The sequence below is a fragment of the Choloepus didactylus genome, chromosome 3 (assembly GCF_015220235.1).
Source record: "Choloepus didactylus isolate mChoDid1 chromosome 3, mChoDid1.pri, whole genome shotgun sequence".
NCBI lineage: Eukaryota > Metazoa > Chordata > Mammalia > Pilosa > Megalonychidae > Choloepus > Choloepus didactylus.
Window position 1 is genome coordinate 72,803,772 of NC_051309.1, and position 18,042 is coordinate 72,821,813.

General features: G+C 36.4%; 1 protein-coding gene and 1 long non-coding RNA gene across 3 annotated transcripts in view; both read right to left on the reverse strand.

Annotated features, from left to right (window-relative positions):
- The window catches only part of LOC119530298 (UDP-glucuronosyltransferase 2A3-like), a 352,297-nt gene that overhangs the window by 301,731 nt on the left and 32,524 nt on the right, over positions 1-18,042 (reverse strand). Inside the window, exon 3 of the mRNA XM_037831437.1 lies at positions 7,286-7,370. Within this exon, the coding sequence (XP_037687365.1) occupies positions 7,286-7,370 (85 nt within the window). The remainder of the gene's footprint in view (positions 1-7,285; positions 7,371-18,042) is intronic.
- The window catches only part of LOC119529473, a 35,331-nt gene continuing 28,734 nt past the window's right edge, over positions 11,446-18,042 (reverse strand). For both annotated transcript variants that reach the window (XR_005215872.1, XR_005215873.1), the window contains exon 4: positions 11,446-12,604. This is a non-coding gene — a long non-coding RNA (uncharacterized LOC119529473). The remainder of the gene's footprint in view (positions 12,605-18,042) is intronic.

Below are 18,042 nucleotides of genomic sequence, written 5' to 3' on the forward strand. Positions count from 1 at the left end.
TATGGGTCCAGTTTTTTAATCCATTCTGCCATTCTGTATCTTTTTATTGAGGAATTTAATCCATTAACATTTAGTGTTATTACTGTAAGGGCCGTACTTTCTTCTATCATTTTGTGTTTTGTGATGTCTTATTTTTTCCTCTCTCTCTTTTTACCCTCCCTGAAACTCTTCATTTCTACACTCTTCTCCAAACCTCTTTCTTCTTTCTTTTCCTATAAGTCTGTAGCACTCCTTTTAGTATTTCTTGTAGCACCAGTCTCTTGTTCACAAACTCAGTGTCCATTTTTCTGAAAATATTTTAATCTCCCCCTCATTTTTGAAGGACAGTTTTGCTGGATATAGAATTCTTGGTTGGCAGTTATTGTCTTTCAGTATCTTTAATATATCATACCACTGTGTTTTTGCCTCCATGGTTTCTGCAGAGAAATCTGTACATAGTCTTATCAAGCTTCCCTTGTATGTGATGGACTGCTTTTCTCTTGCTGTTTTCAGAATTCTCTCTTTGTCTTTGACATTGGACAGTCTGATCAGTAAGTGTCTTGGAGTAGGTCAATTGGGGTCTATGCTATTTGGGGTGTGCTGTACTTCTTGAATCTCTACTTTTATGTCTTTCATAAGAATTGTGAAATTTTCAGAGATTATTTTGTCTATTATTCTTTCTGCCCCCTTTTCCCTCTCTTCTCCCTCTGGGACACCCATAACATGTATATTTGTGCATTTCATGTTGTCACTCTGCTGTCTAAGACCCTGCTCATATTTTTCCATATTTTTCACCATCTGTTCTTTTGTGTGTGTGAATTCAGATGTCTGGTCTTCCAATTCACTGATACTTTCTTCTGCCTATTCAAATCTATTGTATCCCTCCATTCTCTTTTTCATCTCCTCCATTATGTCCTTCATTTCCATAAGTCCTATTCTTTTCTTTTTCAAGTTTATGGATTCTTCCTTATGGTCATCCTGTGTCCTCCTTATATCCTTCATCTCTTTTGCTATGTCTTCTCTCAGTTCATTGACTTGATTTTTGAATTGATTTAGATTTGTTTGAACATCTCCAATTAGTTCTTCCTTCAGTTCATTGAACTGATTTAGCAATAATTGCTTCAACTCCTGTATCTCAGTTGAACTATTAGTTTTTTCCTTTGGCTGGTCCATATTTTTGTTTCCTTGTATGGCTCATTATCTTAAAATATCTAGGCTTCTGAGTTTCTTGATTAGTTTATTCCAGAGCTTGTTTTCACTCTTTTACCCAAAGTTTTCTTGTTTGTTGGCTTTGTTCTATAACCATTGTTTTCAGTTTAGCTGGGTTCTAGAACTTTAACTTAGATTTTGTTTTGTTGATCAGCATTTTTCACCTCTTGTTTTTCTGTTTCTTGTCCTGTCTCTATGTAAGCTTTTTGTGTAGTGATCTTCTCAGATATGGTCAACCCCAGTCAGGTTTTACCAGTCCAGAGAGGCCCAGGTCTCAAGAGGAGGGTATGGAGTTTCCTTGAGAATGAGACCCTCCTGTGAGGCCTTTAGACTCTGTGCTTCCCCTATGCTGTACAGCAGGTGGTGCTTGCCAGCTCTCAGTTCCCCCACCAGTGTAAGAAGGTGTGGAGCCTTTAGTTCTCCAGGTGACCCTGACCCTTTTGGGTGTGTCACTGACTGAAGCTGGTTTCTGAATTCCAGCCCCTAGGATCTGAGTTTCCAAAAGGAGGTCTACCACTGGAGCTGGTCCATGCTCCCCCTTTCTTGGGAAGTTATGGTGTTTAGCAAATTTTCTCTGCCACTAGACTTATTGCTTTGTCTCTCAAAGCTTTCTTAGCTCTGTTCCTGCCTGGGCCCAGACTGCAAGTCTTTGAGGCTTTCTGTAACAGGCTTCTGAGAATAATTGTTTTAGAAAAAGAGAAGATTAAAAAAAAAAAGAAAAAGAAAAAGAAGAGCTCAGTATGGACTACTTATAGTCCTTGCAGATTTGATGGGCTATTGAAATGCTAAAAGACAAGGAGTTGAGGGTGATTAAGGAACAATCAAGAAAGCAGAAAAGCTGGCTTTTCAGACAATGGCTCTCACCCCCTGGATTTGCATATGTGCCTGATTCTGTTTGAGCCCTGTCCTTCTCCATATTATGTTCACCTGAACTCCAAAAAGTCTCTGTTTTTATTTTGTTTGTTTGTTTGTTTGTTTATTTATTTATTTATTTATTTATTTATTTATTTATTTACTGCCTTGCTAGCCCTATCTCCTTTCTGCTGGGCTGACTGCTCCCAGATTTTCAAGTGTCTGATCTCAGTTTATCTATAATTGGAGTTTCTGTTCTCCTTCCTGGTTCCCAGCACTGATGGCCCCTCCTCCCACAGGATTGTGCCTGGCAGGGAGGGGTGCATGCCCCTTGGTCATGAGAACTTACAGATTTTGCTGATCTCAGCTGTTCCATGCATTCATGAGTGTTGTATGAAGTAAGTCCAATCTCAAATTCCTCTGCAGTGTCTGGTCCATGCATTTCCTGGCTTTCTACCAACTGCTGCTGAGGAGTAACTGCAACCCACACTTCACCACTCTGCCATCTTCCCCCAATATCTCTCCCTCAGTTTTGAAGTACAATTTTGTCAGATAAAGAATTTTTGCTGGGCAATTTATCTCTTTCAGTACCTTAGATATATCATACCACTGTTTTCTCACTTCCATGGTTTCTGATCAGAAATCAGCATTTAATCTTATTGCATTTCCCTTGTATATGATGAACCACTTTTCTCTTGCTGCTTTAAGGATTCTCTCTTTGTCTTTGGCAGTTGATATTCTGATTAGTATATGTCTTGCAACAGGTCTATTAGAATTTTTTTCTGTTTTTGTACATTGTTCTTCTTTGACATGTATATTTATGTCTTTCACAAGAGTTGGGAAATTTTCTGTCATTATTTCTCAAATAGTCTTTCTGCCTATTTTCCATTCTCCTGCCCTTCTGGGACACCCATGATGCATATGTTTGTGTGATTCACATTCTCACTCATGTCCCTGAGATACTGCTCTCTTTTTTTTCTATTCTTTTCTCTATCTTTTCTTCTGACTATATGATTTCTAATTCCTGTCTTTAAATTCAATGATTCTTTCTTCTGTCTGTTTAAATTTGCTGTTGTATGCCTCCAGTGTATTTTTAGTCTCTTCTATTGTGCCTTTAATCCCCACAATTTCTGTTATGTTTCTTCTTATACTTTCAAATTCTTCTTTATGCCCACCTAGTATCCTGTAAATATTCTTTATCTCTTTAGCCATACTTTCCTTTATCTCTTGAATTGATTTAGGGGATTTTTTTGAACATCTTTGATTGGTTGTTCCAAATTCTTTGTTTCCTCTGAAGTTTTAATTTATTCCTTTGACTGGGCCATATTGTCCTATTTCTTAATATGGTTTGTACTTTTTTTGCTGATATCTAGGCACCTGATTATTTTGATGAGTTTACTCTGAAGACAAGTTTCTTTCTCTTGCCTTGGGTTTTGTTGTTTATTAGCTTTGTGTTAAGGCTCATATTTGATATTTGGTTCAACATATTCTAGACCCTTAGAATTGTCCATGTTTAGCTAATTATTTTTTTTAGTTCTTCTTCATATGATTATTGCCCTGGATATGTCATACAATTTTTATGATTACACTATTTTTGCAATTGTTTTACCCCAAGGATAAGCTTCCTTTTCTCTGTTCCTTCTCTGAAAATCTTGATTTGTTCTGTCTTTTTATTTGGCCTCTGTAATTTTTTTGTACTCTTTTTGTTGTCTTCATCTGTTTTTGCCTGGAGGGCAAATTTTGGGAGGAGGGTCAGTCTGGAGAGGACTTTCCAAAGTCTGTATTTCTTATCCCCTACAGGGTCAATGACCCACAAAAGCCCTTAGATCAGCTCCAAGGGCACTTTGGAGAGGGTCAGAAAAGGCAGCAATATCCTTTTTGATAAATCTGCAAATTTGTGCTTTCTTGACCAGCCCAGTAGATGACACTCTTTAGCAAACTGTTCCTTGCAACCCTAGGCAGGCATTGTTTCTTTAAACCTCCACCACCTATGCCCCTGTCTGGGGTAGGGTTGAAACAATGGCCATGGCTGTCCCTGTCTTGGGTTGGCTGAAACTGCAGCTCAGAGGCAGGATCCAGCAATCTAAATTAAGTGATCAAAACTGAGATCAGTGCTCACTATGCCCTCCTCCCCCCATTCTTGGGGAAGAGGACTTCCATGTCCCTCTCCAGCTGCAGCAACCTGCCAGGGACCAGATTCCAGGCAGCCCATCTCAAGAGGGATTGATCCTGGCAGCCACCACAGACCAAGCTACTCATGGTTCTTTACTGTAGTTTCTCAGCCTCTTCCTTCCACTCATCCTTGGACAGTATACAGCGCTTCCTTTGCCTCCAGAGCCCCAGAACAGTTTGGACAAAGGTGAGTCCTGGAGCTGCCTGCTCTGCCATCTTCCCTGGAATTTCCTCTTAGTCTGTTTTGATATGTTTGCTTTTCTTTTCTTTTACCATTTCCCCCTCCTTGTATCCCTCCCTCTTTTCCTTTTTCTCTCCCCTTCTATCATTGCAAGGTTGAGTAAGAAAATGATTAAATGTGCTAAACAGATTAAATTAATGTTTCATGAATTATTATCTATCCAGTTATGCTAGTTGTATAATGAAATTCATCATTTGTTTGGAATGATCAGTATTAGTCACATTCTCTTTCCAATTGGTGGAGTACTGACTGCCAGGATAGGAGGTCATACAGAACTTCTGGGAATCTGAGCAAGGGCTAAGGCAATGAGATTGGTCTTTTCTTCTGTGAGGTTTTGGTGCCAGAGAAAACATCACAACACTGTCTTCACTTGTGCTCTGGACAAACTCTTCCATTTCCTGCAGAGAAATTTTCTTTATTACAAAGATGCAGTATCATGGAAAATAAAATTTCACCTACACTTCTATACAGGAAAAATCAAGGGAAGTGTCAAAGGCACTGTTGGTCTCTTTCTGTGTTCTGACACACAGAACCATATGTTCTTTTAAGAGGAAATATATGTCTAAAACTGTGGATTAAGTATAAATTCACTGATTACTAGGAAAGTCATGGAATAAAGCCATTATACACAAGGAAGCTCTTTTCATGGCTGATGGACACAGTTACTTCCCCATTTAATTTTATCACACATTTGAGTTGTTTGCAAACTAGTAAAAATATTCACAGAAGGAAGCCTAAAATAGGGTACTCAACAGGCTTTTGAAATAATTAGCATATCAGTTTATATCCAGTAAACTACTGCTAAATGGATCTATGTTATTTCAGCAAGGGCTTCCCGAGTGCTTTCCTTACGTTTAGGGATTATCTGATTAATAGGGCTGAGAAGATATTTGTTAGAAATAGGATATAAAGTAATATATTTTAAAAGGAGGTAACAAGGTTAATGCTGCTGTGTAATAAATAACATATATGAGGCTGTGCTTTTCTGTTTGCTGATATGTAAAACTCCCACTGTGTGGGACACTAGCTGCATGCCCTTAAGTTAGACTTATTCCATAATTTACATATAAATTGCTCTGTAGACAAAACTTCCTGATTAGTCATGTACAGTGTATAACTTGGCACTGTAAATCTGGAGTTGGACCCTTTCACAAAATGTTCCATGTGATTGTCACCCTCCAGAGATATGCTATGCATTCCCTGTGCAAATATTTGTAGTAGTATGGAATTACCATATTTCTCAATTAAAGATGATAAAAATTATAAGGGAAACTTGATCTTATCTGATTTTACTACATCCCAATGTTTGTTTATTTTTGTTTGTTTGTTTGTTTTTCTTTTTTGTTCTATGTATCCAATGACTGGCATAATTCTTTCAGATGAACTAAAACTATGATTAATAGGCATATGGTCCAAAATTCTATAACAATGGGTAAGTTAACTTGGGAAGAAATTATTTTTCCCCTCTTTTAGCACTTTCTGAGTTAATTTTATGGAATAATATGATTCATTGGTGGTGGTAATGGTGATGGGAGGGTGTGTGCATGTGTATGAATTTGTGAAAAGTGATTGAAGGATAAACATAATAATATAAAATAGGATAATATTTAGAAAGCCATAGAAAATGCTGCGTCTCTTTGTCTCTAGTTAGATGATGATATTTCATCACTCAGATTAAATATTTCACACATAAATATAAAATAACTTTTCTGGATACACTATTTGCCATGAAAGCTTTCCTAAAGAGAAACCCAAGTAAATAAGAAACCATGACTTCATTCCCTCTTAATAGTTAATACAGTATTTTTATGATGCTTATCTATTAGTCTCTTTTGCTTCTTAATACTTTTTTCCTTCCAGCATTCTGACTACTCCATATTTGTTCTTTGAAGAATTTTGTAATGTAATACAATTTTCTTTTTCACTCCCAAAACACCTGCAATCATTTTTGTAATGACCAAGTCAACATTTGTGTCTCTCATTTACATGCATTCTAATTCTACTTTTCTGAAGATTCCAATCTATTTCCATTGCTGTTTGTGGAGACTGAGACCTTGTATTTACCAAATGGCTCTAAGAAAAATCCACCTAAAAATCCCATTTTCTCTTTAATATAAGTCCCAAATTGAACACACTATATTCATCTAAATTAGATTTTCCTCCATGTGTTTAATATTTCATTTGAAGCATTGCTATCCCAAATACCCCACAAGATGGATAGCCATGAGTCCTCAATTAACTCCATCTCTCCCCTCAACACTTACTTCCTCTCCCTCACCAAAATGTGGAATTTACCCTCAAAGTGTCTCAACAAATTATCTGTCTATATCTATATCTATCTATCTATCTATCTATCATCTATCTATCTATCTATCTATCTATCTATCTATCTATCTATCTTTCTATTTGTATATATATCCTATCATGGAAAATACACTTATTTTGATATTCATCATTATTTTCAGGACAACTAAAGCAGACTCCTTAGTGATCTTCCTTGTTCTAATTTCTTGCCCCTCCAACACATTGTCCACACTATATCCACACTGACATTTTTAGATGCCACTTCAGTCATATCTCTCTTCAACTTAAATCCTCTTTCTAAATTCTGAAAGTCCTAAAATCACTCATAAGAGCACCTATGACATGGAAAAATGGATCTGGAGTGGCAAACCAAAGATGTCCAGTACATGTCTCTGTTATTGAGGATATAATCTTTAGAGGAAAATCAGGTATCATATTAAAGATAAATAAAATTCTCCACCATAATAGACATAATAGATTGGCAGGTTTTCAGTGCAATCCTCCAAAAATTAAAAATTGGATAAGTACGGATGAGGAAATTCAAAATCCCAATATGTTCTGATTAGCCAAATTTCAGCTTTCTCCATAATCTCACATAATGTAGTGGTTCTTCCTGGAGAAAACAAGGAAGGATGAGTGGAGGTAATTAGCATGTAAGCATAATGGGAAAATTGCACCGTTAACCACTAATTTTCTGGTAAAGTAGGGAAAAACAACTTTAGGTCCTCTAGAATATTTATGGCTTCTAAATGACAAAAACAAGGGGCCATGAAAGCAATAATAAGGAAAGGAGGAAGCAAAGGAAAAGTGAGAAAGAATGAAAAAAGAAAGATGATGTAGGAAGGAGAGAGGGAGGATATTTGCAGAAAGAAGTTATATGTAAGTGTATGTTCACAATAACAAATTCACCATCAATTCAACAACAAACTATAGAGAATTCATTACTCATTTTTTTCTCTCCTTTTAAATTGATGATTTTCTAGTGCCCAGTCAAGAATGTATCCTTACTCCCAGCTTTTTATAGTCTCTGGTTCACTCATATTGTTGAATGATCCCACTTCATGCTCTTGAGTCAAATCTCATCACTTTTACTGATAAGCCACTATTTTCTTAGTAAGAAGTCTCTGAGTAATTCAAACCCATGATGAATCCCTTTCAGGATGTGAAGTGCACATGTAAGTTCCACCCCTGTCACACAGACACATGAACACACATATATGTTGACTTTTAATGCTATTATTTGAAGGTAATCAGATTCTAGTTGTTAATGCTAGGATTTTTGTGGAGAAGAATGACTAATTTGCAAAGGATCAAGTCAACCACTTCTCTGTATAAAAAACATGTTTTGCAACTGAAAAAATTAAAAAGAGAAAAAATCGGATGAGAATGTTTCCCTCTTGAGGATTGTGATAAAGATTGGTAGTCACATACATCCCAGGGTGGACAGCCTCTTTTTAGAGTCCTACCATTTTAGTGTTTAAAGTTATGTCTGAGGTCCAATTTAATACTAAAGATCTTTGACCAAAAACTCAGCTTGAAGTGATCAGAGATGATAGAGAATCCCATCTCTCAGCTTCTGGACCAGTGTGTTTATGTCTTCTAGATTCCGTGTTCTCTGTATACCCTGCATCCTGTCTTGATTTACAACTCCCATGAGATTTCACTTTGCATGATCTTTAGACAACATTTTAAGAATGTCTGAGCTTAAAGTATCTGCCAAAATTCTGTATTTAAAGAAGTGGTTCACCATAACAAATATAGAGGGAAATGGAGAAAATAAAATTAAATTGAGCAAAATCATACAAATTTGGTAATTAATTTCATAAAAGCACTTTGAAATGTTACATAAGAGGAATTATAAACCAAAATTAATTGGAATTTTGAGTGACATACCTTTTACTTTCATTGTGTTATTGGCATACAGTTGAATTATAAACAATGGGTAATTCTATAAAATGCATAATAATTTAAAGGTAATTGAATTTGAGCTATCAATCAAATATCATTATTGAATGCGTCTATTATTTAGTATCACTCCACAAGTCAAATGAGATGGATTTCTGTTTCAAAGAATTCTTAGAGGTTACCTGAATGCATGGTCAGTACATAATTTTGCTTAATGGAAGATGTTTTTTTCCTCCTCCATCTCCTATGAGAATGCACTGTCCTTTTGCTTTCAACTCACAGTTTTACAGAGGCATTTATTTATAATCCTGTTGTACCAAAGTGTGACAGTGAGTGGTTTGCAGATCTATAGCTTCTTTTTATCTCTGTAGGTAGCCTTGAAGTCAAACTCATAGCCTTATTTACTTTAAATCCATGGAAGCTAGTGTATGGTCCCATTCAGACAATGCTTACTGATTATTAAAATAATTATAACAAATCTATGTGATATCAAAATCATGTCTAAAGCTAAGGATTTTGATGCAGGTTTCTTGAACATTGGTTTTGTGAAACAATGTATCTATTGGAAAATCAGTGAATAAAATTATTTTTTTTTAATTTTTCCCGCTGTGAGCCTTTGTTTGTTAGCTTGTATGTCTGCTTAATTCTCAAAGATAATTATAGGGGAACAGCCTGAGCTGACAGATTCAATGACAGCTGAATGTATGAAACTTGCAAAGCAAAACCACTCTTCAACAGAAAAGGAAAACAATAAAGAATAGGTAGAATAAGTGTAAATCAGTGGAGTAATGTCTACTATTTTTTAACCACTCATGGTAGATTGAATTATATGTCCCAACAGATATGTGCTTTATCTTAACCCTCATTCCTAGGCATGTGAATCCATTGTAAATAGAACCTCATAAAGATGTCATATTTACTTAAGGTGTGACCCCACTAAATGAGGATGAGTCTTAATCTGTAATACTGGAGGCTTGTAAAGAGAATCCGGAAGTCATAGAAACTTGAAAGGAGAAGACATTGCTCTAAGATGGGAAGCATAAATACAAACCAAGGAACTCCATGGACTGGTGGCAGACAACCCCAAAGCACTACAGTCTTTGGGAAGAAAACAACCCTTGATGATACCTTGGTTTTGGACTTCTAGCCTTGAAACCATAAGCCAATAAATTCTGGTGGTTTAAGCCATTGTAAGGTCTTCATGCTAGTAACTCAGACAAATTAGACACAACTCAAGTTCCAAAGTCTTTTAGGGTTTTCTACTTAATCTTTTGGGTCTCTGTATAATAATCTTTGTTACGGACTGAATAGTGTCCCCCAAAATAAATGTGCTAGGTCCTAAGCCCCAGTGCCTCAGAATGTGACTTTATTTGGAAATTAGTTCTTTCCAAATGGAATTAGTTTAGTTAAATTGAGGCCAAACTAGTGTGGGACCTGCCAATATGACAGATCTCCTCATGAGAAGAAATTTGACACAGACATAGCGATGTTTCTATAAATCATAGAATGCAAAGTACTGCCAGCAAACACAAAAGCTAGATGACAGAAGAGAGGATTTTCTCCTACAGGTTTTTTCATGAACATGACCCTGCCAACACTTTGATTTTTGGATTCTAGCCTCTAGAACTGTGAGATAGTAACTGTTTTTTAAAAGCCATCTACAAAAGTCACATATTAAATAATTCCATTTATAAGAAATAAGAGTCAATGAATCAATTTAGAAAAGAAGCAGTTCAGTGTTTTTATGCTAGGGGATGTGGGGAAGTAGGGAATGGAGAATTATTGCTTAATAGGTTAGGCTTTCCTCTTAGAGTGATAAAAATTTTCTGGAACTAGAGGGTGGTGATGGCTGCCCATCATTGAGAATATACTTAAATGATAAATGCCATGTTATGTGATTTTTACCAAAATTTAAAAAAATGCAGTTGGTGGATTGAGGGGAAAATGAGAGGCACATGAGCATTGGCTATTGAGTGATACCAAATATCTGCTACCACAGTGTTCAATCTCGGAGACCTGAAAGTATGCAGATCTCAGCTCCAGGGATAAGTAGTCCATCTCTCACTGCATCTCAGCAAATCTCTGCATTCTCATTGCAGAGAACAGATTGGGCTTACAGCAAACACAGTTCTTCTCCAAATAGAATAACATGGTAAAAGCCAAAATACACATCAGTGTAAATTACTTTTTTAAAATGACATTTAATAAATTTTCAATTCACACAAAATTTGCAGTAATTCATTTGCATTTTTAGTCATGTACATATTCAAGAAGAAATGCATTCGTTTTTCTGTCATATACTTGTTTCAAAACTGGAAATAATTTTCAAATATATCATATTAAAATGTATAAGAATTTAATAATTTTCAGTGAACCCATGGAGGTCATATATCTTCTAATAAAATTTCAAATACTGATATTAAAACTTTTAGGTAGACATGTCATTGAAATTATGAGGGTAAACAAACTGAAAACTTTAATATACCTGCTAAATTAATGCAAAAATTATTAAAAGATGGATATTTACCATAGTGTTGTGCTTCATATTGATAAGTATATGATATGTAATTCATCTAGCAATCTATCATTATCTTATATATAGATCTTTAGTGTAACAAGCCATTAATTGATGAGTTTACCTTTGAAGAAGACGGAGAGTGGACAAAAATATAATGATCTTACTTTCAGAATAAATGTGTCTTTATTCTCCCACAGTAAATTATGTAATTTAATAAAATTATAAAAAATATAATCAAATTATGACTTTGATTATAAAAAGTGATTAAAGATTCTGAATATTAGTGATACTAAGGTAAAATAAATTGACATTTAAATCTAAGGTTATCAATTGTACTGTTAATTAAAAGTTGCATAAAATCAATAAAACATTCTTTATATATTTTTATAGTTATTTCTCCCCAAATGATATGTTCATCTTTAACAAATTGATGATATGCTCTCTCCCTGAGAAAAAATAATGACTCATGGATTCTCTTTACTGTTTGAAGACTGTGTTCAGAATGGCCCATAGAACATAGAAGGCATGTGAGATTATTTGTTGATTGAAGGCAGAAACACAGGCCAAGACAATCTAGATGAGCTCTGTGGGCATGTGGGGAAATTTTCCTTCTGTGATGTCCTGTCTCAGTTATCAATTTATGCTGTAATTCCAGTAACATGTGGCAAGCAGAAGGGCTTATTTTTATTGAAAACAAGAAATGATGAATTTTCTCATAACAAACTATGCTTCTATACGTCCCCAATTTATATGGTCTATGGGAACTTGGGAATTTAATCTCTGAGTTCCCTTCATTAATCAATTAGTTAATCAATTCTCCAGGTGTCAGCATATTGCTACTCAGTATAATACTTAAGATTAGCCATGAAAATATTGATATTATGAACAGAGTATATTAAGAATTATTAATGCCCCTGTGTCAAGAAAGTGGAAGGAAGAAGGTAAAGACTCCTGGAAAAAAAAATGAAGGAAGAGTGGGCCACATTCATTACCTAATGGTCTTGTCCAACTCTCAGTCTTGCCACTGGAGTAAGATACTGGAATGGGAAATCAGAAAAGAAGGTGAAATGTTCTCATTAAGCTTGTTGTGACTAAAATAAACAGGATTGTCCCACTTAGGCATTTGACAAACTTGAAAGTATCTATTCCCTCTTTTTCTTCTTTCCTGCTTTACTACATTTTAGCCAAAAAAAAACAAACAACTTTTCATGACCAAGAATATAGCAGTTGCCACACAGGCCAGCAGGAACCCAATGACATCCAGAGAGTGGTACTGGAACCAGGTGAGGTCATGGGCAGCTGGCCTGAGGTGCTTGGCTCCTTTGTGGCGCATAACAAACTCGATCCAGAAGACCGCTTGGTCCAGGGGCTTCACGGGCTGATCGTGGTGGATCCTTGATAACCTCATAGCATTCTCTTTATAACTGGAAGGCAAATACACACAGAGAAATGAGGGACTTTTCTCATTACATATGTGTATGTGATACATATTATAAAAGTTATACAAGACAAGGTCCATAGAAATGTTGAGGAAAACATTAATTCTTGCTGTGCCATGTACTTCACTGGTTATATAACTTTTTAACAGGTATAAAGGGAATGTGAGAGAGAAATATATTCTTAGCAGAATGTGTGCACTTGAGGACAGAGAAAAAAGAGGAATAAGCAGCTATATATGCACATATATCATAGTTTTTCCAGGAAAATTAGTGACACTGTATGAACTGCAGTCTCCAGGACTATTCCAAGGACAAGATGGCTAATGACCCAGATGGTGGGACAAGGTCCATTAAAAGTTCATAAGCATTTCCTCTAATTTCTGACTAGGTGAAGAGAGCTGACACAGGGAACTGGTGGTCAACATTACTGAGTCATTTTCTCAGTTTCCAAGATCATGACACTGATACTTCCTGCTCTGCACTCACTTGTGTGTTTGTGGTGCAAAGTATAGTCTCTCTTTTAATAGAACCAAGATGGGATGCACACAAGACTGATTTAAGTGACAGCATTTCCATATACATGGGCTTTGAATTTTGAAGGTAAACATCTTAGAATGAAGGCCTCTAATAAAATTGGGAGTTGCGGCAGTAATAGTTATGCAGTTAATATCTCAAATTGTTTCTTAAGAGCACAGGACAAAGGTCTCTGTATTTGAAAGGCATGACACTTTTCTCTTGAAGTTTCCTGGTGCCTGACCCAGAAATAGGAAGTTTGCCTTTGCTTTGGGTTGGAGGTAAAATTTCCAGCCTAAGACATGAATATTAGAGAACATGGGCCATTCAAGATGAGGTATCCAGTTCTGGGTAGGACATTCTTGGGCCTGGGGTGGAGGGAATGTAGTTCTCATTCATGAATGAACGTGGTATTCTAGGTCCAGCATCAGGGACTAATTAATTTTGTGTTTCTTTTGAGTGTGTAGTGAGAAAGAATTGTCATACTCCCTCATAATTAGATTGTATCATAGGTAGGGTCAAATGATATTCTACATGATTCAGCATAATACATTTATGATAAACTATAGTGGTGATGGAAACCTATCACTTGAAATTAGATTTTTTTCAATGTTTTGTATTTACAATAGAGATTCACAATTGTATACATACAATACTTGATTGATAAAATGATATATATGTGAAAACAGGTAACATTAGAGTATGCCTTCCTGTGAATGTGGTAAGATAATCAAGGATCATCCTCATATTAAAATTGATTATTCTGTGTTTTATTAAACACTGTCTTAAACTGATATCTTATAATATCCTAATCATATAAATGAGGTATATTCGTGCAATGTTTTGTGTTTCTTAATTACTTTATGGAGTGAAAGAATGGACCATAAATACAAGGACACACAAATACACACACACACACACGTAAACACTATCCTACTCTCCTGTGTTTCCAGATAATTTGAGGGATAATGTTTTTGGTTTAGGCTTTACATTAAGGTATTTTCTTGGAAAAAATCTATTAGCACAAATGAATTTGTACTGTTTACTTCAATATTTTTCACATTAAAAGCATTTTAAGAAGCATTTATTATAATGAAGTGGAACAAAAAAAATTGCACAACCGCTATGATATTTAATAAATTGAACATTTTCAACAACTATCAACTGAGAGAATGGTAATAGACTAATACATTAGAAATCAACTACAATGTTTATGAAAATCCAAAAATTATAGTAAGAGTTGATACATGTCCTAACTCCCTACGTAACTCCTGAATTAGATTTCTATAATTTCCTGAAAATTACGACTTATAGATGAATATATTAGTATGAGTTTGTTGATTGAAATATGGATGCAATGGAAAATGTACACCTGTGACTGATGCTTTATGATGGATCCAAGCCAAGTGTTGTCTTCTCTATTGGAAATGAATTCACTGGCTTCTTGACAGAATAAACCCTTTGTAAAAGGGCATTAACAGATGGCTTTAAGAAGCTAACTTTTTTAAAGAAAAGCTGCACAAATTCTCACTAAGACCATCTTCTCTTCTACACCCTGAATTTCAGCTCAGAAAGCTGAATGAAATATTTTAATCACACTTCAAGTTTTGGCTCTGAAAAAAACATAATTGAGTCTGAGATAATAGAACACCAGTGTAAATATAATGCACCTATACAATATCAGGGCAAATGCTTTTTTTTCTCCCTTCTTTTTTTTTTTTTAATTTTAGTTGGGATTGTTCAGATACCATACAATTATTCAAAGATTCAAAGTGTACAATCAGTTGCCCCTGCTACCCTCATACAGCTGTGCATCCATCGCTGCACTTAATTTTTGTTCAATTTTTAGAATCTTTTCATTATTCCAGATAAGAAATAAAGTGAAAGCTTTAAAATTTGGTATGTCAGTTGAACAATGAATGAATGGATTCCCATAAGAAATCCACAATGCTAGGCATCGCCCGACTTGGAAAAAAGCTTTAAACTGCTGTATACTTGGAAACCCCAGTGCATCCCAGTCAAGGTTCTTGATTGCAAGCAACAGAAAAAGACTCTGGCTGTCCTAAGCAAAGAAGGAATTTACTGGAAGGATAGAAGGGTAGCTTACAGAATCACGAGGAAGGCACAAAGGTAGGCTCAGCACATAGGCTGAACAAAGGAAGCCTCTGAGGGACATGCAGGAGGACGTCAGGCCACCAACTGTTGGCGTGAACACCCTGGCTAGGGCCCCGGCACCATCACCAGATACCTCCACAGCTACGGCAACATGAATCCTAATTGGAGTGATCCCTGCACCTCTGCGTCACTCATCCCAGACTCCTGGGTGGGTCGATCCTTCACAGAGCTTAAGTCACACTCCAGAGCCCTGGCTGCCAAGGGGTCAGGAGAGGGGGCGCACCCTGATGCAGCTCTCCCGGTGGGAGGTGGGAGGTGGGTCAGAGGTCCCCAGCCTGCTGGGCGGGTGTCACAGGAGGGCACCTGCTCTGGGCAATGTGTGGTCCTCGCTACCAGCCTGTGTCCTGGCACAGTGCTGTCTATCATCTATTTCTTCTTCTTGACTCCTGTGGAACAGTCGTGAGGTCTGCTAACTTCCCTGGCTTGACTTCCAGCGAGGATGCTTCAGATGTTTCACCGTGAAATATTGTGTTAACAAAGGTTTCTGGTCGCTAGATTGTTTATCCAATTTGGGAATTTTCCTTGTATTCCTAGCTTACTAAGGAGTTTTTGAAAATAGGACTTGGTATTGTATTTTTTATCATTTTTTTTTAGTGTGGAATATAACATATATACATAGAAGTGATAACTTTCCAAGTACAATTTAACAAGTAGTTAATAAATTTCAAAAAAATTGTAGGTTACAGTTCCACAGTTTCAGTTATTTCTTTATTATGAAATATATATACAAAAAGGTAATATCTTTCAAAGTATGATTTAACAAGTAGATATATAGGAACTGTCCAAAGTTGTTTTGAGTTATAGTACCATAGTTTCAGTTATTTCCTTATTGTGAAATATAACATATATAAAAAAGATGATAACTTTCACATTACAATTTAACAAGTAGCTATAGAACAAATTTCAAAGGATGCTATGTGTCACAGTTCCACCATTTCAATTCTTTCCTTTTAGCTATTCTAGTACCCTAGCAACTAAGAAAAAGAAAAGTATATAGATATTCAGTATTCAGAATCCTTTGTTAAATTCCATCTTGTCTGTTGCTACCCCTTCCTCTATTTTAATCACTTTGCCGATCTTCAGGGATGTTGTATTTTTTTAATACGGTTTTATTGAGATGTATTCACAAACCCTACAGTCATCTAAAGTGTACAATCATTTATTCACAGTACCATCATATAGTTGTGAATTCATCACCAGAATCAATTTCTGAAGATTTTCCTTACTCCAAAAAAAAAAAAAACCAAAAACAAAAATAAAAGCAAAAAAGAACACCTAAAACACCCCATCCTCCCCATCTTGTTTATGTCCATAAACATCAAGGACAGCTTATAGCTGAAGTGAGCAGGGGGAGAGAACTAGGAGCTGGTAATAGGGGCCAGATCACATAGGTCATTGTGGAACATGGGAAAGACTCTGGCTTTTGATCAGCATGACGTGAAAATGGGGAATCCTGCAGGGTTTTGAGCAGAGCAGTGACATGATCTGACTTATGTCGTAAAAATATCACACTTACTACCCCATGAGCACGGTGCTTAAGTGTTACTACCCCATGAGCACGGTGCTTAAGCGGATTGAGAAGAATTAATCAGCAAGAGGCTACTAAAATCTTCCAGGTGAGTGATGGAGATGGCTTGAACAGGGCAGTTACAAGGCAAAGCGTGAGAGTTAATCAGATTTGGAACTGATTTTTAAATTGAGCCAACAGATGCTGCAGACGAATTGGATTGTATATCAAAGAAAAAAGTCAAGGATGACTTCAAACTCGTTGCCTGCAGGATGGATTTGATATTAACCAAGATGGGGGAAAACTGCAGGGAAAGCAAGTCTGGCAAGAAAAGGAAGAGTTGAATTTTAAGCATATTGCGTTGTAGAGGCTTGTGCCAGTTTAAATGTACTATCTCCCCCATTATCTTTGATGCAGTCTTGTGTGAGCAGACATGTTAGTGTCAATTAGATTGTAATTCTTTGATTGAGTGTTTCCATGGAGATGTGACTCACCCAACTGTAGGTAATAACTCAGATTAGGTAATTTCCATGGAGGTGTGGCCCTGCCCATTCAGCGTGGGCCAGTTTACTGGAGCACTATATAAGCTCAGACAGAAGGAGCGAGTTAGCTACAGCCAAGAGCGACACTTTGAAGAACGTACAGGAGCTAAGAGAGGAGCTGCAGCTTACAGAGACATTTTGGAGATGGCTGTTGAAAGCAGACTTTTGCTCCAGAGAAGCTAAGAGAGGACAAATGCCCCAAGAGCAACTAAGAGTGACATTTTTGAGGAGCTGCAGCCTAGAGAGGAACGTCCCAGGAGAAAGCCATTTTGAAACCAGAACTCTGGAGCAGACGCCACCCACATGTCTTCCCAGCTAACAGAGGTTTTCCGGATGCCATTGGCCATCCTCCAGTGAAGGTACAGATTGTTGATGCCTTACCTTGGACACTTTATGGCCTTAAGACTGTAACTTTGTAACCAAATAAACCCCCTTTATAAAAGCCAAAAAAAAAAAAAAAAAAAAAAAAAAAAAGAAAAGGAGACTCAAATCCTCCCATATCTCTAACCAACCCCCCCTCAATTGTTGAGTTGTAGTGTTGGTATAGTACATTTGTTACTGTTTATGAAAGAATGTTGAAATACTAGTAAATGTAGTATATAGTTTGCAATAGGCATGTATTTCTTCCCTATATGCCCCTTTATTATTAACTTCTAGTTGTATTGTCATACATTTGTTCTGGTTCA